This window comes from Lytechinus variegatus, chromosome 7 (genome assembly GCF_018143015.1).
Source record: "Lytechinus variegatus isolate NC3 chromosome 7, Lvar_3.0, whole genome shotgun sequence".
NCBI classification, from domain to species: domain Eukaryota; kingdom Metazoa; phylum Echinodermata; class Echinoidea; order Temnopleuroida; family Toxopneustidae; genus Lytechinus; species Lytechinus variegatus.
In genome coordinates, this window is record NC_054746.1 from 28202879 (window position 1) to 28225668 (window position 22790).

At 36.5% G+C, this 22790-nt stretch overlaps 1 protein-coding gene across 1 annotated transcript in view; it reads left to right on the plus strand.

The window, feature by feature from the left end:
- Positions 1–20234, plus strand: part of LOC121418895 — a 31807-nt gene extending 11573 nt beyond the window's left edge. The window contains exons 5-28 of the mRNA XM_041613088.1: positions 93–195; positions 801–945; positions 1363–1437; positions 2067–2228; positions 3029–3226; positions 3866–4036; positions 4314–4586; positions 4883–5096; positions 5973–6124; positions 6680–6912; positions 7437–7649; positions 9171–9297; positions 9824–9928; positions 10635–10783; positions 11298–11480; positions 11939–12065; positions 12722–12952; positions 13699–13855; positions 14340–14525; positions 15287–15450; positions 16101–16349; positions 17138–17161; positions 18012–18175; positions 19353–20234. Coding sequence (XP_041469022.1) covers positions 93–195; positions 801–945; positions 1363–1437; positions 2067–2228; positions 3029–3226; positions 3866–4036; positions 4314–4586; positions 4883–5096; positions 5973–6124; positions 6680–6912; positions 7437–7649; positions 9171–9297; positions 9824–9928; positions 10635–10783; positions 11298–11480; positions 11939–12065; positions 12722–12952; positions 13699–13855; positions 14340–14525; positions 15287–15450; positions 16101–16349; positions 17138–17161; positions 18012–18175; positions 19353–19757 — 4210 coding nt within the window. The 3' untranslated portion in view covers positions 19758–20234. The remainder of the gene's footprint in view (positions 1–92; positions 196–800; positions 946–1362; positions 1438–2066; positions 2229–3028; positions 3227–3865; positions 4037–4313; positions 4587–4882; positions 5097–5972; positions 6125–6679; positions 6913–7436; positions 7650–9170; positions 9298–9823; positions 9929–10634; positions 10784–11297; positions 11481–11938; positions 12066–12721; positions 12953–13698; positions 13856–14339; positions 14526–15286; positions 15451–16100; positions 16350–17137; positions 17162–18011; positions 18176–19352) is intronic.
- The last annotated feature ends 2556 nt before the right edge of the window (positions 20235–22790 follow it).

Below are 22790 nucleotides of genomic sequence, written 5' to 3' on the forward strand. Positions count from 1 at the left end.
TGTCTCTGAGCTTTGTTATGTTTTGTTTTTGCTTGTTGTTTTTCATTCCTGTGATCAAACTACGAAATGTTATATTTGTTCTTTGGTGACAGTGGTGTGGAATATGATGCGTGTGGGACCTGTGGCGGAGACGGCTCAGATTGCGTTGGTGTGTTAGAAATTACTCCTAATGTCGTACCAAACAAAGCAACTAAGGTGAGTTCGTCCTGACTGTATATGCATAAGCCCTATAGATATAAATTCATTGTTAAGATGCACGATTCAAGATGAAATTTTGAACTTGAACTTGGTAAATGTTCTGTTCTCGTTCTCAATGCACTCTATTTACCCTTGATTTTAAAAAAGGTATCAAATTGGGTCAGCTTGGGCTTTTGGTCTAAAATTTTATTACTGCATAGATCAAGTTGAATTCGTGAAAGCAGTTTGAATAGGAAATGCCATGGTGTTTCAAGAAGTGAGACGCCCAACATTTTAGTGAATCTTGTCACTTTTATAAACAAATTGATCTCTTCACATATTTGTGTGTGTTAATTAAGGTTCAATTTCCTTTGACTTTCCAATATGACAATCCTTTCCTTTCTGTATTGGACTTGACCCTTAATACATTCCAACGTGATGTTTCGTTCAAAAACTGGTTTTTAGCAAATAATGTATTGCCCGTTGAACACACGTTGTTCTTTTTAGAAAAGTTGTAATTCCGACTAGAAACATCTCCCCACATATCATTTGCTTAAAATGGCATGTATCAAGGATTCGCCACTCCTGAACCATGTTTCCTGTTTTATTTTGTTATTATTCAGATCCACGTGGTAGGAGCCGGTTTCAACAGCGATGCATCTCTATCCTGTGTCTTCATTGACAACAGTGGTGAACAATACGAAGAAGAGATTGACGATCTCATCAGCTACTATGAACTTGATTGTACCACCCCGTCCTTGGATGCAGGTAAGTTATATCGATAAGAATCTTGCAGCTTCACCGATTGATTATTGATATTATTGATAGAGTATGTTGATCTGTGCATACATAAGCCAAGATCGGGACCCCCCCCCCAAAAAAAAGTGACAGTATGTATTTGTGGGAAAAAATGCATCATTTAAACTTGCATATTCATTTGTACTGTCAGCTGATTGGAGGCAATTAGATAATAACATCATATACATAGTGCACTTAAGTGGTTCTTATAATGGAAACTTACTGTAGGAATGATATTACTTTGTGTAAGTTAACGAATAAAGCCTTGATTTTTATGCCATCATCATTCCTTCTTAAGTTTTTCAGCCGTGTTTAGCATTTTAGATTACGATACCGTCACATGCTAACATCTTGATTCATATTTTTAACGATTATCTTTGTATATAGGTGAATATGAGCTGGCAATCAAGCGTAATAGCGACTCACTATCTGAATTCAGACAGAGTATCTACGTATATGAAGGTAAGTTTGTGTGCTTTTAATGATCTGGCGCCATTCACAGGGAGAGGGTGACAATAATGATGAGGAAGGAGATATTTTTACAATTGTGTATTGGTGTGGTTATTGTAATAACGAACCATTTTTCTAACTAATGTTTATATTAACAATTTCAGGCCTATACCCCCCAAAAATAAATGAATAAATAAATGAATTAAATAATTAATTAATTAAAAATTATACAAATGAATAAATACTAGTAGATGAATGTATAGGTAAATAATGATACAAATTGCAATCAACTATACCATTGAGTGGAGCGTTGTGGCCAAGTGACTTTGAAACAGAGGGTCGTGGTTTCGAATCCCAGCCATGGCGTAATTTCCTTCAGCAAGAAATTCATCCAAATTGTGCTACACTCAACCCAGGTGAGGTGAATGGGTACCTGGCAGGAATTTATTCCTTGATATGCCACTCCGCTGTAAAAGGCTGCGGGGCTAAAGCCGGGGTAATAATATCCAAGCGCATTGGGACGTTTTGACATAACGTGATATGCGCTATACAAGAACTGCGTTATATTATTATTATCATTACTATTATTGTACCATTTGCCAGTATATAATAATACTTCTTCTTCCTACAACCTTTGTCAGATTTCAGCTTCAACAGCATCAGTCCTACCGAAGCTGTAGTTACCAAGGAGCCGAGGCTACAAACCTTTGAGGTCACTGCTCCATCTGGTTCATTCTCAGACTTCATGTCATTGTCTGATTACAATGTCATTCCTACAGTCTTTGTTTCACCTGAAGATGACCGTAAGTGAACAAATCATAATTGAAAAAAAAAAAAGAAAATCAACGGAGAAAATATTGTCGAATTCGATGAGAATAACGTTACACCTTTTATGTAGTGAGGAGATTGTGATGCATGTGACGTTATTACTTGCTTCCCATCTACACGTTTTAATTGCGATATAGAAACATGATTCCTATGTGGGCCGAGCCCCGCTGCATCTGCTTTAACCAGGCTCATTGTTTTTAATGTTTTAAACTTTTAATTGAAACCACAAAAATTGATACTACAACCCTTAACCCTTAACAGGTATTCTTTATATAATATATATATATATAAAGCGGTCGTTCTTTAATTATGCCAATTAATGACAATTTGTCGGTTTTTGTTTTCGTTATTGCTCAAACAAATGTAAATATCTTGAGCCTTCACTTTTGAATTTTCTGCTAAAACTCGTTCAAAAGAATCCATATGAATAGACACCCCAAAGCTTTTACAACATAAGATTTATTGATCAAATCAGTGCTTTTAATTTTCAGCATCAAGATTCTCATTGAACTTCGTGTAATTCCTAGTCTACAATACCTTTCCACTCGCAAAATCTATTAATCATCAATTTAAAACTTAATCATCAATTTTCTCACTTTCTTCGCTCATTTACAAATTGTCAATGCAGTGATTTTGTCCATCCTCCTCAAAGTAATTGCCTTAATGTAATTACCTCAAAGTAATTACCTCTACTAAAAACCTACAACCTTATTGTTTGACATCCCTCACGCCCTCCATCTAACCAACGTCCATCTAATAAATTCATCTTCCACAGCTGAAACAGTGTGGAAGAGTGCAGGAACATTCACAAACGACAGAAAGTTCACCGTAGACTTTATCTTACCAACGACATCGGGTCGGTTCTTCGCCTTCCCAAGCATTAACGGACAGGACAGTCTTATTGGTGACGAAGTGACAATGACTGCTTATTGGAGCGCTCCGACCATTGACTCAGCTCAGTTTTCTTCAACAGGTACGTATATCAGTTGGTCTGTGGTATTCAATGTACCAAAAGAGAATAACAGGACAAAACGCGCTCGGTTTGGTTCCCTTGATGTAAACTTGACTCCTTGAAGTTTAAGGAGCATTGATCGTTAATTCGACGTCTTTACCTAATGTTTGAATTTTGCGGTTTTAGTTTCGAGCTTTGAGACTTTTGTTTCAGAATCTTCGGTTCCGCTGAAGTGCGATCAATAAATAATTCATATCGCTTTGAACTTCGAGTCCATTAGTAATTCAACTTTCACCTACAATTCGACTAGTTTACCGCAAACTCAACGATTTCAGACACGAAATTTGTAACTTGTTGTCGCCAACACCCTCGACGCAAACTTTGCGATATTTCGTTGCCACATTCAATACTCTCGTTCGCTAATTTACTCTCATTGTCAAAGTTGCCGAATTCCATAACCAACACCAGGAAATCTAAGGCGATATGAAACATCATGCTACTTCAGCGCAACCATATTAACTCAATCTGGTTACCTATAAACTTTGAATTTACAAAATCATAATAATTCAATAAAACAATAAATTGATTAACGACACGCAGTGCCTAATTAAGCTTATCAAATCAATCATAATTGCTTTCCTATGTATTTCCCCAAACAAGGTGCATTCCTATGGGTGGAGTTTGGCGCACCTGTTCACTACTACGATCTTGTGTCTTGTGATGATATATTTGAGGATGTTGATGGCCTTGGAAAGGGTGCCTGGTGTATCTGGGCTGGTCCTATGAATCTGGCTGTCATCTTTGGCACCGGGAACAACCTCTTCAGCATCGGTGAGTATGCTCGGAGTGTCAGAGGGCAAATTTCTTAATCGGTCATCTGTTCGGTGCAAGGAATTCTTTAATACTGAAAATCATACCAGAGAAATATGCTCCTTGTCCCCAAATGTAGGCCATGCAGAAAAAGATAAACGTTTGAAAATTTTGGAATGGAAGTCGATGTCACCTCATCGGAAAATAATTTGTTGCAGATACCATTTGTAATCATCATGATCACCTCTCAACAATTTGATAATGATGCCCTTTTCTGTTTTACTTCTTGTTTTCACAGGGGACAGTTTGACACTTAAGAACGATTCTGTGTACGCGTTCTTGCAGGATTATTCTTACGCTGCTAACGGTAGCGTTGCCATCCAGGCCCCAGATACACCGCTCATTCCAACAGCTATCCTCTCTGGACCATCCAAGATACCAAGCTGCGGGAATGTCGTACTGAATGGACGTAAATCTACTGGTTCTGGAGCCAGACCTCTCATTTACGAGTGGTCCGTCAGCGCTTCTTCTGTCGATGCAAACCTCACCGACGCTCTTGATACTATCAATGGTAAGGCAGTAGTATTTGCAGAGATTATGAAATCTCGAAATGATAACGGTACGTTTGAAGATGGTCAGAAAAGATATTGAGATAGACTTGATCAAATTGATCGAACGTCAGTCTACCTGCCGTCATGACTCGAAAGATAACTATTATCATGATTATTCTAAGCTTTTTTGCGGGGGTTCTACGGTGCGATGAATAACACTTATACCGAGTTTCTCCTTAAGCTTAAAGCTCCATACGAATAGCAATAGATTATCATAACCTACATTCTTCTATTGCATTCTTTTTTTAACATACAGCGGCCGATGGTGGTTACGGGTTGGCAGATCTTGTCCTAGATGGATCCCTTCTAACAGCAGCTGATGAGGAATATGACTTCACGTTGAACGTGACTAATTTCCTTGGTCAATCTGACTCTGCTTCCCTGACCGTTGTGCGTTCAGCTACTCTAGCACCAGAGGTAAACATCCAACCACGTGGTGTCGATGTTGACTACGTCAAAGTGGCTGATATGTAAGTTCTGTTTCCTTTCACAATTGTTCTCCTCTTTGTGTAATATAACAATACGAAGCCAAAGAAAATGGAAATATTTTTTAACAGAGGCAAAATTGAAATGTTATACATAGCTAGAACTATTACAAAGGAAAGCAAAACTTGGTCTTACATACTGAATTGTTATCTAGTAGGATCATGTCCAGATACCTCATTAAACATAGGTGGTCCTGTAAGTCTAGGAAACCCCCTTGAAGATGATATACATGCACTTTAGTTTTAGTGACTTGGTCGTAAATTTACCATTTTTTAACAGTTCAATATATAATAAATGAATGTGACTAATTAGCAACTGATAACTCTCTTGTGTTTTTGTTTAAATGAAGGTGACTAATTAGCAATTAATAACTCTTTTAGTTATAGCATTTGAGGGTAATAATAAAATCAACTATGACGACATTGATCTCTGATATAGTTTTCCGGTCTGTCCCAGAGTCTCTTGTCGCCACACATTCATTACCTCCGACTTAAGAAAAGCGAAAAATAATTATGGCACTTTCAAATTTTAATAAATGATCACCTGGTGATCCCTCATTAGCTCATCTTGGTCGATTGTGGCAAATGCACACCATTGCCTAGCCTCAGGACATAAGCACGATTAGTGCCAGAGCGGGACTTCAAACCTTATGATCTACAGCCCATATTTTATCCACCGGACCTCGACTATTCTGAGGAAGCAGGAAGTCACCATGGTGGCAGTTGTGAAAAACTGCATCAAAATAATAATTCGAACTTGAGAACAATCTCGGTGTAATCAATTCATACCAGAGTGGGTGAGAACGTTTGTTTCTGGGTGAAAACAAACATCCCGATAATGAACTACTTTTTATCTTACAGGTTCTATCTGGTCGCCGACATCAAGTACTACTCTGAGTGTGTGCCAGCTGGCGAAACTGTGATCGAATGGTCGGTGAACAACACCGATGTCGCACTCAATCTCTTCACTATGTACACACGTGCATTAAGGGTCGATGAGGGCTCACTTCCAGGTGAGATATATTAGGTCAGGCTATAGGGAAGAATGGAGGGCGAGGCTATAAGTTCATATCTAACATAGATTCACTGGGTGTTTTATGGAGAACAATCTTGCAGAAAAACATTTCAGTCATTAGTTCCTTGTTTAAAATGGGATACAAAGAGAGAGAGATGGGGGATAGAAAGTGACTGCAAAAAGTGAGAATGCGAGAGGGAAGGAAGGAGAGGGAGAAAGAAAGTGTGAGAGAGAGTGAGTGTGTAAGATAGGGAGGGTTGGAGAGGGGAGGGGGATTAGAGGGATATGGGTATGAGATAGAGATTAAAGTGAAGTTCTGAGAAAAGAGTGCTAACGTTTAGGTAAGAAAACACAATTATCAAAGAGATTATTGAATTATATATAACTAGTAATGATACAAAGTGAAATCATAAAAATCATACATACAATACATATACATAATTATGTAGTTCAACCAAAAGGAACGGGACGTTGGCGGAGGGACGTATAAATTTCTGATTTTTTTCTAATCAAATCAACGAGAAATGACACATCTCCATTCCTTCTTCTACAGGTGGAGAGAACATATTATTCACTGTGACGGTGTACAAATCAAGTACACCTAACCAAGCCACCCAGACATCTATCCTCCTCACCACACATCAATCGGACCTCATCGCCAAGATCGACGGCGCTAAAGAGTTCATCGTAGGTCGCGACAGCGGGACCGTCTCCTTGGACGGTACCAACTCCATTGATCCCGATGAACAGGCCCGTGATTGGGAGTACACTTGGTTGTGTGAACAGGTGAGAAACAATAATACTAATTTCCCACTTTCACGATTCGCCCACGATTGAAACGGGGATAATCGTAGTAATAATCCTAGTGATCGTATCAGATCAGTCTGGAAATCGTACTGATGGCAGAAAAATTAAATCGCTCGAAAGCTCTCGCGATCGGTTACGGAAGGCAAATCATGGTGTTCGCAGCGGACAGTAAGACGGTGGGAAGGAGACATGACTCTCCTATTCTTTCATAATGTGTACAACGTAACGGTATTATTATCAAAATGAAAGTAAGTACTTAATAAGAAAACCGTCCGCATGTTTACTACTCTCAATAGATACGAAAGATATAAAATAAAAATACTTATCAGGACACTGGTTTACCAAACGGTCATAAGCTTGAAAGTTAAATCATTTGTGCATTTTCCTGGCAAGTGGGATTATACATATTACAAACATTAGTAGCATAATACTGATCTTTTAGTTGAAAACTCAAATTTTCATCTTATCTTGTTATTTCCTGGGTTATTTTTTCAATCACACAGACGACTGACAACTCTGCATGTTGGTCATTCGATCCTGACTCTCTCGGTTCGCTGATCGTCAACACAAGCAATAACGACGTCGGCGTGCTCGAATTCGATGCTCAGGCACTCGAAGCAGAGAAGACATATGTATTTACCCTGGTGGTACGCAAAGAAACGAGAACGGCACAAACCTTTGTCACCATATCAGCTGTAAATGGAAATCCACCAAAGGTATATATTCACAATATTTGCAATAATATATATCATCTGAAGGGATATTTTACTTTGGATTTGCAATTAGTTCCGTTATGAGATACGAATCTTAGGATGATGAAAAATCCATTCTCTCCAGATAAATAGGGGTTATTACCAAATCAAATCAATTTTGTGTCTATATAGATCCTCCCGTTAAAAGTTAAGATGAGACAACTGATGCTTGGTTCTTTGACGCGAGGTTGTATCAGCAAGTCGTTATGTCTCGTGTACTCCGCAATGTTAATGTGTGATTTATGTGTTTATTCAAATAAGATTAATAATGAACGGCGATGACATTATTTGCAGATCAGAAATCTCACACCGTCTGTACCAGATTAGCATTTACCTTTTATCTCTAAATCATATTTTTCATTCCAGTTTTTAAAATGGTAGGTTAGTGGAAGTGTCTGTGTTATGGAAGCTTAAAAGTGCCACCGAGATGTTGAGATAATTATCTCGGGAAGTCGACATCTTGATAGCAAAAGATAAGATGACGAGATCCTGGATCTCATCATGTCGACATCTTTTAGAAGAGATGATGAGATGACAGGTCCCGGATCTCATCATGTCAACATCTTTTCGAAGAGATGTTGAGATGACAAGATCCCGGATCTCATCATGTTGACATCTTTTAGAAGAGATGATGAGATGACAAGATCCTGGATCTCATCATGTTGACATCTTTTGGAAGAGATGATGAGATGACAAGATCCTGGATCTCATCATGTTGACATCTTTTGGAAGAGATGATGAGATGACAAGATCCCGGATCTCATCATGTTGACATCTTGTAGAAGAGATGATGAGATGACAAGATCCTGGATCTCATCATGTCAACATCTTAAGAAGAGATGTTGAGATGACAAGATCACCTCATCATCTCATCATCTTTTCTACAAGATGTCAACATGATGAGATCCGGGATCTTGTCATCTCAACATCTCTTCTAAAAAATGTTGACATGATGAGATCCGGGATCTTGTCATCTCATCATCTGTTCTAAAAGATGTTGACATGATGAGATCCAGGATCTTGTCATCTCATCATCTCTTCTAAAAGATGTCGACATGATGAGATCCAGGATCTCGTCATCTCAACATCTCTTCTAAAAGATGTTGACATGATGAGATCCAGGATCTCGTCATCTCAACATCTCTTCTAAAAGATGTTGACATGATGAGATCCAGGATCTCGTCATCTCATCATCTCTTCTAAAAGAAGTCAACATGATGAGATCCAGGATCTCGTCATCTTATATTTTGCTATCAAGATGTCGACTTCCCGAGATAATTATCTCAACATCTCGGTGGCACTTTTAAGCTTCCATACTGTGTAGTAGTACTAATGTCTATCTTGTAATCAGAGGGTCGGGTGCAGCCTAGCGTCACGTGACAGATGTTATTTCTTTAATGCGCTTAGAGCTGCCATTCCGATGTGTAAGCACTTTATTAAAGAGAATGCTATTATTTTCATTATTATATGACTTGCGTTTTATAGATTATCCTCATTACAAGCGACGAGGATAATATAATCAATGATGACGTCAGTCTTGAGCTTACAGCATACATCTTCCACTCGTCCGACCTTTCTACTTATTCATTCCAAACTGTGGATACCACTTCAGGTAAAGATTTGAATTATATTTTCATTTCTTTTTATACATTTGTATATACATATATATATATTAAAAACAAATCATTACAAGACAAGAAGATGAAATTATTTGTATGAAATAGGTCTATAAATCTACATTATAGACACATGTGATACAGTCATTCTGATTTAGGTGAGTGTATCATGAAAGGACTTGTCGAATGATTTATCCGACACGTTTTTTATTTCAAACAGTGACCACAGTGATTCTGTGCTTCGAGATCGGTGAAAATAAATTAATCAGATCTGACAACTTGTTAGACGAAAATTGTTGATGAAATGCTTTCAAGAAGATTCATTACAAGTGTTAAGATGCAGTGAGATGCATTTTCTTGAACTTACGAATGTATATGAAAATATGTTGATATGTGTTTTAAAGTCATTTAGTTTTTCACTCACGTAAATGCGGATCAGCGAAGAGAATACAGGAATACTACCAAAGAAAGCGAGCTGTTAATATTTATCTGAAGTCGTGTTCTTTTTTTTGCTTTCTTCAGGTTATTCGTACATCGACCTGACTGATTCTTCCAACCTACTTGGAGATGTGCAGCTTCTTGAAGCGGGTGATGGCTTCAGTATTGCAACCATCACTATTGATAAAGGTTAGATATTTTTTTAACAGTAGCTTCATTTATTTAGGTGTCGTCATCTTTTTTACGGGAATGGGTCAAAACCTGTATTTCCAAGATTAATTTGAATTTTAAGACGATTTGGTGTTAATAGTAAAAGAGGTAGGCATATCTTGGACAATTTATCCGAGTCTTTCTCTCTTTGTCATCATGGTTATGGCGACGGGTTAAGATTCGAATAATTACCACGACAAGCCCGTGATGCATTCAGCATGCTTCCATTAAAACTGATGCTCAACGAAGAATAATACAATACAATAATCGTGATGGACTTCTGATAGATATTCAAAATGTTTAATGACAACATTCAACATTTAATGCCGGTCGCACATTTCCAACTCCTGCTATAAACTATGGTGGCTCGTTGAGAAAACAAAAACAGCACTTTATATTGATGCTGTACGCTACTATTGGCTCTCTTCATTCCCTCAGCTGTACTATACAAAATAAATGAGAAGTACAAAGTTTGATTTTTTCTCCGCACATCATACAAGATATCTGTTTTAATTATCAGTATATTTGTGTTTGTATTGTTTGGTTGAAATTGTGTTAACTGTGTGAAGATTGTTTTCTTATGTTACGATTTAAAAATAAAAAAGCTTGAAAATTAAAACTTCAACAAGCGTTTGTCTTTGCTAAAACTGAATCTCTCTCCCACCATTCTTCTAAAAAACAACAGGGATTGTCCAGCGTGGTGCGAGCTATGCATTCTTACTGAATGTAACTGACGTCGGTGATCAGTACAGTACGGTAAAGAGCTACGTCCAAGTCCGTTCAGGCCCGACATCATGCGAATTTTCCGTGCCAAGTTATGAAGAACTCGATGAGGTTAGTCAGTCAGTCAGTCAAGAGGTTATCATTGCCATGAACGACTAATTGTTTGTATATTTGTATATTAGAGGAAAGTAGCTGTTTATCAGGGATGAATTTCCACACTAGTTATATTGTTCATTTAGAATAAAAATCATATGGGTGCGCTTCTGTCGGCACATCCCTGTTCTTACAAGATATTCTATTATATTACATTATACAAGTTATGGGCTTCTTATCATAAAGGAAATGATATTAAAAATGGAAACCTAATTGCATGTAATACCTTGAACAACACAGGTGAAAAAATATTATAATATTCATTGTATCTTTATTTTACAGATTTATTTTCGAATGTGATATTAGTGATGTATGTGATCATTTATGGCAGTGATCATTGTCAAAAAAAATAAATATTCAACAAGCATATTTCAAAACCACAGCAAGGCGAAAGTAGACATAGTAATCAGAATAAAAATCACTCAAGGCTCTCGATAAATACGAGCATATTATGTTGATGTTATTATCGCAGGTTACATTCACCACCGAGAACTGTGTCACCTCGGTCGACGCCTACCCGCTCAACTACCAGCTCTCCGTCGTCAAAGCCGACGGCGAACTCGAGATCATCACTGAGAAGAACTCTGAACCAAGCTTCACCGGTGTAGGCAAACCAAAGCTAGAGGGGAGTGATAATAGAACATACGTCATCACAGTGAGTTCAGTACCAATATGAAAATGAGTGTGATTTGATAATGATAATGGGGTGAATCATGATGAGAACAATAAAGTAAAGCAGACGATGAGTTAGGAGAGGGTGATAATAGTGGTGACGATGATGGTGGTAGTGGTTATGATGATGATGATGATGATGATGACGACGATGACGATGATGATGATGATGGTGTTGGGGTGCATAATACTAACGATGATGAGAATTTAATTCAGCAGTTTAATGATATAAAAGTACTAAAATGTCAAATTTTATTTTACTGAAAGAATAATTACACTGAAGAATACCTAAATAATTCAATTACTGTATCTTGGCAAGTTACTCCTAATTCATCAGTATATGTCTTTAATTCAATTCAAATTTGGTAAGAAATAATGGGAAAGTTTTACATACATCATGCTAATTTTTTCGTTATCCATTATTTTTTCGTTTAAAAAAAGGTTTGTGACAAGAATGAGATGTGTGCTACTTGGATAGCAGGAACGAATGTTTCACTCAAGTTAAGCTTTTCTGCTGCTGACATCAATTCCTTCAAGGCTGACTTCGTAACTGCAAAGACATTCGCAGGTTAGAAATAATAATTTGCATATTCCATACAAAGTATGAATATGCAGAGTATTTATTTGTTATAGTTGTTCTTGTTTTTCTTCTTCCCCCCCCCTACCCCTTCTCCCTCTTCTTCTTCACCTTCTTCTTCTTCACCTTCTTCTTCTTCACCTTCTTCTTCTTCCTCCTTCTCTTCTTCCTCTTCTTCTTTTTTCTTCTTCTTCTCTGTGTTTACTCTTTCAAGTTCTTCATTTGAATGTGAAGGACTGCCTACACAGTGCCGCCATTTGGTAGGAGTCTAATAAAAATTACTTTGATCCTCAGAACGATCTCCTGCACGCCTTACTGAAAAGGGGCATTTTCTAAATTGAATTGTGTATCAGATAAATGACTATGATATAGGTATAAAAGCGCGTGCACGAACTTAGAAATAAATTGACATGTCTACACTGTTAAAAAAAGGGGTTGGTCAAAATACGAAATCTTTTGGTGCCCTACCAAAAGAAAGTGGTCAAAATCAACCCAAAATTGGCTTGGCACATTCAAACTGATGATTCATTGGATTTCGAAAATCTTTATGGTTGGTAACGTGTTTAACGATTCAGTAGTTATTTTACTTTCTGTCATCATGTATAATGATCAAAAGATGTTAACCAGTCTTTTTTGCTTCTTACCAGGTGACCACATCGGAGCTCTGGCTAATCGTAACATGCTTGCATCCAAGGTGGACGAAAGTGCTTCAAGACGACGTCGTGTAGCTTCAGACGAGACATCGGCAACAGCAGCCGAACAAATGGTCCTGATCGCCAATGTATTAAGTAATACAGTTCTTGATACTACCACCGCTCAGATTCTCATTGACCAGATCGCAGCTGTCAGTCCAGCTCAGTTGACTCTAGCAGATCAAGGTAAGATCTTAGTCAAGTTTAGTTTTGTCAACCCTTCTACCGAATCTGCACTGCCTACAGCATTTGTTTAACTTGTTGCTCCTCGATGATTATATTTCATTTCATCAATTTGAACATATGATTTTGTTAAAAAAATCATGCTCACACCTATTTACCAAGAATGCATAGCATTTCCATTTATTTGAATGCAGAATAAAGGAGCACTGACGATTAGGTGCATTGCTCACGGGCATATGTGTGCCTTGGCCGGGGATCGAACCCCAGACTTTCAATGTCTAGTCAGGCCCCTTAGACCACTCGGCCATAGCACCTCCAAAATTAATGATATTTTTAGGCACGATACCTTTTTTCGACACCCTTGGCGCTGTTTGTTATAGAAGACACAGTGTCAGCTTATTGACATTTCCATGAATATCTATAAGCAGTGGTAAGGAATTGGTCTTGAGTTTGATTCAGGGCTGGTATTGGATCTGAATCCCTAGAGTTCATCCTTAGATGGAATCCAATTTATTTCAACTTGAATTTAATTGTATGATATTGCTGTCTCCAAACAGACTCTTTGCATGTTACTAACTTTTAAATGACATAAAAGAAAATACCGTCGATGTTGTCAATCTTTTTTTTTAATTATGTTTTTATTGTTTTCGTAAATAATCAATTACATGAAATCACAATATTTACATAATTAGACATGATCGTAATCATTATTTCTAAGTCTACTCCTTTGTAATTTTGCCTTCAATCAGATACATTCCTAGGCTACATCCTCCAGATCGTGAATGTATACGTGAGTGAAGACGTTACCATACCTGATTCCAGTGCTGAGAGTATCCTCTATCAGCTAGCTATCATTGGAGATGGACTGACTGCCACCGACAACGGACCCATGCTTAATAAGATCAAGTATGTTATATGAACGACATTTATTGAGCAAAAAAAAGTGTTAAAAAGAATAATATTTATTACTTTTATTACCATTGTGTGTCTGATCACTTAATTTGAATGTGATTGAACGAGAATACAATCAAATAGAGTGCAGCTATTTTGAAACATGTTTTAAAAGTTTACCCCTTGACGGCTTCCCACCCCCCCCCCCCACACAAAATGATGCCATGAATTATGTTGGGTAATTAGTTTTCAGATTTTCGTGTCCTAAGATTCCAAAACTTTACTATAAAATGACAAATAGCCCATTTTTATCATTTTTTAAAATTAGCGGATGCATTGATAACATTTGATGGGTTGTTCTGTTTCTAGGTTTACTTTCATTTACACAAATAATTACAGCTTATTTCCTGCATCACTTACTTAACATTATACTAGACATTTAATTTCAATTCTTTTGGACATTCTCTGGTAAACTTAACTTGAACTTCTTCCACCACAGCAAAATCACAAGCAAGATCACGACATCAATGATGGGAGCGTTGGCGCTTGGTGCACCTCGTCAAGAGATTATCTCGGCTGACGTCACAGTAGGCGTCATGCGAGCTCTTCTTACAGGGAGCTTTGAATCTGCCAGTTCCGGGTCTGGAGCAGCGACTATTGATTTCGGCAGTGAACTCAACAGTTTGTAAGTTCTTTTCTTTTTTGATAAATATTATTACAATTCTAATTGATTCCCACGTATTTGCGTTAATTGATTGCTCCTTCAGAAAAAATAATCTACTTGGCGTAATTTGAAAACAGCAAATCGTGTTAACGGCTACGAAACTATAATTCGCATACAAAATGTTGTATTATGATGTACCTGAAGACGGCTTGACATGAATTCATCATTTTGACTGAATTTCAATCTTTGAGAAATCGTCATAATTGTTCCAAATAAATGGTGGCATTATACTAATATGATAGTAAATCACTAGAAATTCCCTTTTTTTTATTTATAATGCTGTGACTATGAATTCAATTCATCTACACTTGTATGAATAACTTGGCACAAATTAATTCCTGAAAAATGCTTAAGCACCTTCATATCACCTACGTTGAAGCCAGTGAAATAACATAACCTGCCTAGAAACATTTGTAAAAAGCGCTCAGAGGTTGCATAATCCCATTAATATCAGTATTATTACACTCTGAAAACACATCAGTCAAAAATGACTAGTTGATATGGTCAGCTGGGTGCAACTGTTATTCTAGTCATATTTGACTATTTTCTAGTCGTATTTTACTAGAACAGAGTTATTTCTGACGAGAATATATGTCAGAAATGTGAATATCAGTGATTGCCATATCAGTTGCTCCCAGCTGACTACTGGTCTAGTCAATTTGACTGATTTGTTTTAAGAGTCTACTAATATAATCATAATCATCATTTGTTTTGTCTGTAAGGTATGGAAGTGCGTGGGATTGTGCCGATGGAGAGACATGTTCAGGAGTAACGATCACATTCTCTCACTATTCGACCAGTAATGATCCCTTCTCAATGGATCAGGATGATCTTGATAACAGGGCAGCTGATATCATTGGAATTGAATTGTCTAATCCGTCTACTGGTAAGTAGATCATATCTCTCACCCGTTACATGTTCTATCAAAGAAAGATGTTATTCAAACTTAAACATGAATTAAACAGTTCCATAGATTCATACAAACTTGATAAAACAAACTTCTTATGTCATGAGAAAGGAGATTTATATCTAAAATCCCCATATTGAACAACGGTCAACACAAACCCCTTATAATACAACTTCACCTAAAGATGTAAGCCTATATACTGCCCATTTTATAACTTTTTACAAAGTACCACGCAGATGACTAATTACAGACAAGAAACAAAGACAATAACAAGATCTGGCCCTCAAACTATTTTTTGTGGACTCCTGATTTTTAGGCAAATTTACAGAAGTAATGAAATTCTCAATTGACTAGTTATCTGATGAACGGGCTAGATTTGAAAAATTTAAATGGTTAGAGAACAAACGTAACTGAGAAAAAAAATGATATTGCCTGTGCAAGACGATTTTTTTGCTCTAGACCTTCAGTTCTGCTTTACTCTCACAAATCACTCTCTGCAATTTTACACCTCATCTTATAGTGTCATTTCGTGGAGTTGCCTCTATATCCTTCGTTTCTTAAAATCTATACAGATTTTCTTAATAGTCATGTTTAAATAAAATCCTCGTTATCGTATATTCACACACCAGGTGCCACACTGAACGTGAGTGGCCTGACGACACCAGTCACCATTTCGTTCCCTCTAACGATCTCTTTGACCGGGGTCTCTTACGGCTGCGTCTATTGGGACAGCGATCTCGATGACTGGAGCACGGATGGTATGACATCGAGCACGGTAGATGATAGTACGGTCTCGTGTCAGAGCACGCATCTTACTGAGTTTACAATTATGGGAACGCCCGTCCAGTCCACGACACCGCCTTCTACCACTGCTCAAAGTGAGTATGGACGAACTGAAAAATCAATATTATTAGCCGAGATACACTACAGTGTATATTCACTTATTTCAAATAAAGATGGTTGTTCTGTGCTTTGCCTGCCTGATTAAGTAACTAGTCTGTTAATTTGTTCATTCATTCATTAAATTTGTTTTATTGCTTATTGTTACATCTTTTTACATAATTATTCATTTTTTGTTCATCCATTTATTTACTAATTGAGTAAACAGTCGGTTAATTTGTTCATCCATTCATTCATTTAATTGCTTATTGTTACATCTTCTTACATAATTATTCATTTTTGTTCATCCATTTGTTTATTTATCGATCTCTCTTCTATTCATCTAATATGTGTTCCATTATCTATTTGTAAAGTTAGTTAGATAGTAAGTCAGTCAGTTATTTAGCTGAACATTGATTATTTTCTAACAGAAATCGGCAACAGCAATAACCAAAAATATCAACATACATGAATAAGTTGATTAAATAGAACTTAGACACATGAGGCATTTATAATACTGATAATTCTGAGAAAAAATAACAAGAATGCATTTGATAAAACAATTCAATACAGTACATAATGGGCTTGAACTTTGAATTGTGAAACCAATTTATTTTTTTTTTTTTCTTCCTACTTTGCATATTCATTTCTATCATTCTAGTGTATCCACACCATTTGTTAAAAGATCGAAATTAAAGAAAAATTATTGTTTCAAAATAAATCATAATCTCTGCTGTATCACAATTATATCACTATCTCTCTCTTCTTTGTCTTTTTTTAAACATAGCTGACGAACTTGATGGACTAACAAGTAAGTATCTTTCGTCTAATTATACACATTTTAAGTTTAAGATTTCGAATCTTCATAAATTATGCAGGTGCGGATCCAGGGTGGGGCAGACTTCCCTTATCTGATGAGGTGATGAGTATATATACCCCCCTTGTGCTCTTCTTTGGGTGTTATAGTGAAAACATATACATTTATTATATTGTTATGCCTAAGAAAAGCTAATGTATGCGCTGACATAGCACCACACGTGGCGTTAATGCATAAACTATAAGCCAGTTCGTAGTTCCTTTCTGCGCATGATCAAAAGATTCTACTCATGATCAGAGGAATGTCATTTGTACTCAAGTGACATTGTGGTTTAAAATGTAATGAAGCACCAACTTTGATGTCTTGGTTATTCATATATTCTTTTGAATTCTGGTTTTCATTTACATCCACAAAAAACAACTATGCGTCCACGAACGACTGGTATTTCACAATTTGCCAAGTACATTGTGCAACATGCTATGATATGCATTCAAAGTAAGAATGCAACAAATACCTTCATTAAGTGTTCATTGGTGTGCTATTCTAGTCACCTGGTCTATTCAATTTCTTCATCCTGCTATGTAAGGCAAGATTACGTAATACCTTGCTTTAAAATCTGCCTATCATAATGACCAAAATCGTCCATGAACTAACTACGAACTGGTCTATTGAAGTGCCTTTTTGTGTTCTCTGAAAGATCCCCAGTAAGTCGGATTCATCTATAGGGTACGTTGGAACTGTGGTTACTATACGAACTGGTCTTCCAGTATTACAAGCAGATATCAAGCAACTTCTCATAATAATCCATAATCACCATATCATTTTTCTTCGACTTTTCCTACAGGTTTGGTCCTCTATATCGCCATCGGATGTGCTGCTGGGTTTATCATCCTAATCTTTATTGTGATTCTCTTGATCTGTATGGTAATGAGGATCAATAAGAGGTCTGCTGTACCTTCTACCAGTGTTGAAAACGGCCAGTCAGTACCACCTCCACCACCACCGCAAGTAAGTGTCATGTCTTCCATTATAATTAATCTTATAGGGGCAGTCTATCTTGATGTAAAGATATTTGATAAAGGATGAACTTAATTGAAACAAAAAATATATTAATGAAGTTTGGAAGAAGAATTATCAATGAATAATCGAGTTGTAAACTTGTAACATTTTGATGATCACGTGCATGTGAATCAAGGAGTATAAATTCCAGAACTTCCTCAGAACGTTGAAATTTTTCTCCGAAACTTCAAATAGTTTTTTATAGTACATTCAGGGTCCCGTAACACAAAGGTTATCAATTGATCGTACGCTTGATTTTGATGCAATATTGTACTTTGTAGTCAATGCAATCAATAAAAAAATATGTTCTGCGAAGATTGTTTGGTTTGTGTTACGGGCCACATGTCATGTATTTGCTTCTGTGGAAAATATGTATCTATAGTTCGAGAACCTTTAAAATAATACATTTAAAAACTTTCTTTGAACAAAGATATGACAGTTTATAAAATTGATGTTCATGATGTATGCCTGATAGAATGTGATGACACAAAAATGAAAACTTTGAAAATTTGAGGTGTGTTATTTTTGATAGATTTTCGTCTGCCGTCAGGGATAACTCTCTTAAAATGTAACCATCATTTTTGATATACGGTTGTTGTGATAGCTGTTTGATCTACTGGCGTATAAGATGGTACACTTGAGGGGTAATGTTCCCCTCCCCCTCCCATGGACCAAGAAAAAATTGAAAAGAAGGAGGAAGGAGAAATAAAAGGAATTGGAAAAAGAATGAAGTATCATATTTTTTCAATATAATGCCTTGCTGAGCCCTCTATTGTTTGCTCATAAGATATTGATTATTGAATACATTGGCTGCAAACAGTTGTTACGATAGTAATTTATGAATGTAGGAGTAGTAGTATACCCTGTGTAATTATTGTCAGCTCATTGAATTCATATTCTTATCTCTCACAGAACTCATTGGCCGACCCCATGAAAAAGAATGAAGTATCATATTTTTTCAATATAATGCCTTGCTGAGCCCTCTATTGTTTGCTCATAAGATATTGATTATTGAATACATTGGCTGCAAACAGTTGTTACGATAGTAATTTATGAATGTAGGAGTAGTAGTATACCCTGTGTAATTATTGTCAGCTCATTGAATTCATATTCTTATCTCTCACAGAACTCATTGGCCGACCCCATGCCCCCTGCCTATGGTGCCCAGCCGCCTCCATCGTACGGCATGCCTCCACCAAATTACGCCCAACAGAACCCCTACAACAACATCCCGCCCCCAACAGGCGTGATGGGACCCTTAGACCCACCCCCTGTCGCTCTGGTGGGCAATGATGGTAGGGTTGTCAATGGAAAACTTGATACCACCAATAATCCTCTTCCAAAGGGCAAGATGGCACAGGGTAGTGATAATTCCTACTTGGATTACATGAATAACGTGGTTGGACGACCAGGAGGTGGTGGTGGTGGTGGTATGCCCGGTGTTGATGAAGTAACACCAAGTTACGCCGGTGCCACTACTTCACCTAGAGCGCCATCTGCGACTGGTAGCCATACATCCTTCCATCACTGAAGCAATGATCACGGTGGCAATGATGAAGCTCCCTAACAGCCCGACCCCCCCAAAAAAAGGAAATTAAATTAAATATATATGATATGAAAGTGAACATTATTATAGCTTATAACTCTCCCAGTACCACCAGTGTCAATTTGAATAGCAATTATTAGCATTTTAAAGTGGAAATCCTGATATTGAGTTGGTTTAAATGTAATTCTAATAACGAGCAAAAACGTTTTAGGTAGGTTAATGGGAAGGTAAACAAAATATATGAATCATGAAAGTTTCTTAAATGGCATATCTAAAAGAAATTCATAGCACATGGCCTGTGATAGGAGTTCACAAGTGACGATACCAAAGTAAAACTTATCTTGAATTAGGAAAGATCTTCCCCCTTTAATGGTAATCTACCTACATAATTTTTATCACCAGTTGTAAATTTTCAAATATTTCTAATCCTTTTCCAGACATTAATAGATACGATTGATCATAGAAAAGAACATTATACTCCCATTCTGATAAAGCTCTATAAATATTATAATACGCTACCCTGTATGATTCATGCACTTTATACAGTTTGATGTATTATTAGTATTATAGGCAGCTTTGAGCTGGTATGTATGTAGTTTCAAAGTGATTTGACTTTCAAAGTATTATTCCACTAATGTGTAAAATTTATTATACGTAAAAATAAAAAAAATCATCTTTCACATTTTAGTATCATACATGTACCATCTTATCTATATCATAATGTAAAACATCATCTTTATGTCCCAACTATAGATACATATTTTGACTTTTTGTTTGACAGATTAGAGATATATTGTGAAAATGTAATTTGTAATAAAATATTTTGAAAAACTTGCTGTGAATAAAATTATTAATTATAAACAATTGACGCTTTTTGTGGTTATTTCTTTGGTAATGTAATAATGTGGAGCGTTGTGGCCCAGTGGATTAGTCTTCAGACTTTGAAACAGAGGGTCGTGGGTTCGAATCCCAGCCATGGCGTAATTTCCTTCAGCAATAAACTGATCCACAATGTGCTGCACTCAACCCAGGTGAGGTAAATGGGTACCGGTAGGAAGTAATTCCTTAAGAAGCTGTGTGCGCTATGAACCTATAGCTTAGCCGGGTAATATAGGAGCGCCTTGAGCACCTAACAAGGTGGATATGTGCGCAATATAAATCTCCTATATTATTATTATAATGATTAGAGTATGACTACACCCTTACATCGAAGTATCTCTTTGCATTTGTTTGTCGAAAATCATTTGAGAAAGTACCTACAGATGAGTGATGGTTTTGAGGACTTTTTAAGAAATTGGCATGCGAAAATTGCACTTTAGAGCATACTAGAATACCTTTCTAGGCCTTGATATATTGTAGTCCACTTTCTCTATTGAATTAGCAAACAACAAGATTCAAGGTTACATGTGTTTTATTTCAAGAAAAAGAACAACTCAAAACATTAACAGAAAAAACCCTTAGGATTAACTGATTTGGGGAAAAATGTTTGTTTTTTTCGTATTGATGTTTTTTTTTCGTGCCCTCGAAATATTGGGGGGGGGGGGGTGTGTTGCACCCACAAATGTAATAATGCCCACAAATGTAATAACGCCCACAAATGTAATAACACTTTACCCACAAATGTAATAACACTTTACCCACAAATGTAATAATTTTTGATCGCCCACAAATGTAATAATGACTTTACCCACAAATGTAATAAATTTGAAGGGATTTTTGGCGAATCCGTTCTAAACTAATATCCTATAGTAATGCGTTCATAATGCACAAAAGTGCAAAGTCTTTTTTTCAGACCGGGTCAATAAAACATCAAAGTACAAGTCCAAAGTCTTTTTTCCAGACCCGGTTGTTTAAAAAAATATAATTAAAGTCCAAAGTCTTTTTTTCCAGACCCGGTTGTTTAAAAAAATATAATTAAAGTCCAAAGTCTTTTTTTCCAGACCCGGTTGTTTAAAAAATTGTGATATAAGTCCAAAGTCTTTTTTCCAGACCCGGTTGTTTCAAAAATTATAATATAAATCCAAAGTCTTTTTTCCAGACCCGGTTGTTTCAAAAATTATAATATAAATCCAAAGTCTTTTTTCCAGACCCGGTTGTTTAAAAAAATATAATAAAAGTCCAAAGTCTTTTTTCCAGACCCGGTTGTTTCAAAAATTATGATATAAGTCCAAAGTCTTTTTTTCCAGACCCGGTTGTTTCAAAAATTATAATTTAAATCCAAAGTCTTTTTTCCAGACCCGGTTGTTTAAAAAATTATAATATAAATCCAAAGTCTTTTTTCCAGACCCGGTTGTTTCAAGAATTTTAATAAGTCCAAAGTCTTTTTCCTGACCCAGTTATTTCAAAATTTATAATATAAGTCCAAACTAAGATACGATAATGATAAATGAAAAATGGGAATCGAGCTTAGTCTTTTCTCCAGACCCAGTTAATTAAAACTGGTGGAATTAATGTCTTTGCTGTTGTTTCAACTTATACGGTGTATATTGTGAATATATGCACTAAGAGTAAATTGAGAATCAAGCGTAGTCTTTTCTCCAGACCAGGTTACCTGTTATTTAAACATTATAAATAACAGTTTAAAAACAGTATAAAGACCCCATAATCTTATTAATGCTGGATATATAGCGTAGTCTTTCAGCCCGACCATTTTTTTCTTTAAAAAAACGCTAATAGTAACAATTAAAAAAATCAAAGTTTAAGACCAAACAAACCTTCAACCTAAGAACCTGTTTTAAAAGAGGTTTAGAGTGTTGTCTTTATTCCAGACCTAAAACAGTTACAAAAAAAAATCTTCTAACATAAGACCTTATATTCTTATTCTCGTGGAATAACACGAGTTTTAAAACGTACTCTTTCCTCCAGACCCGGCTATTAAAAAAAAGTAACTGAAAAACTTCGAATCTAAGACCAAATTTCCAAAGTTTCATCCAGTAAAAATATGTCTTTTTTAAAATAATACTACTACCCCTACACAACATTGTAATAACGCGTGGGTAAAGCAGACATCCTTTCTCC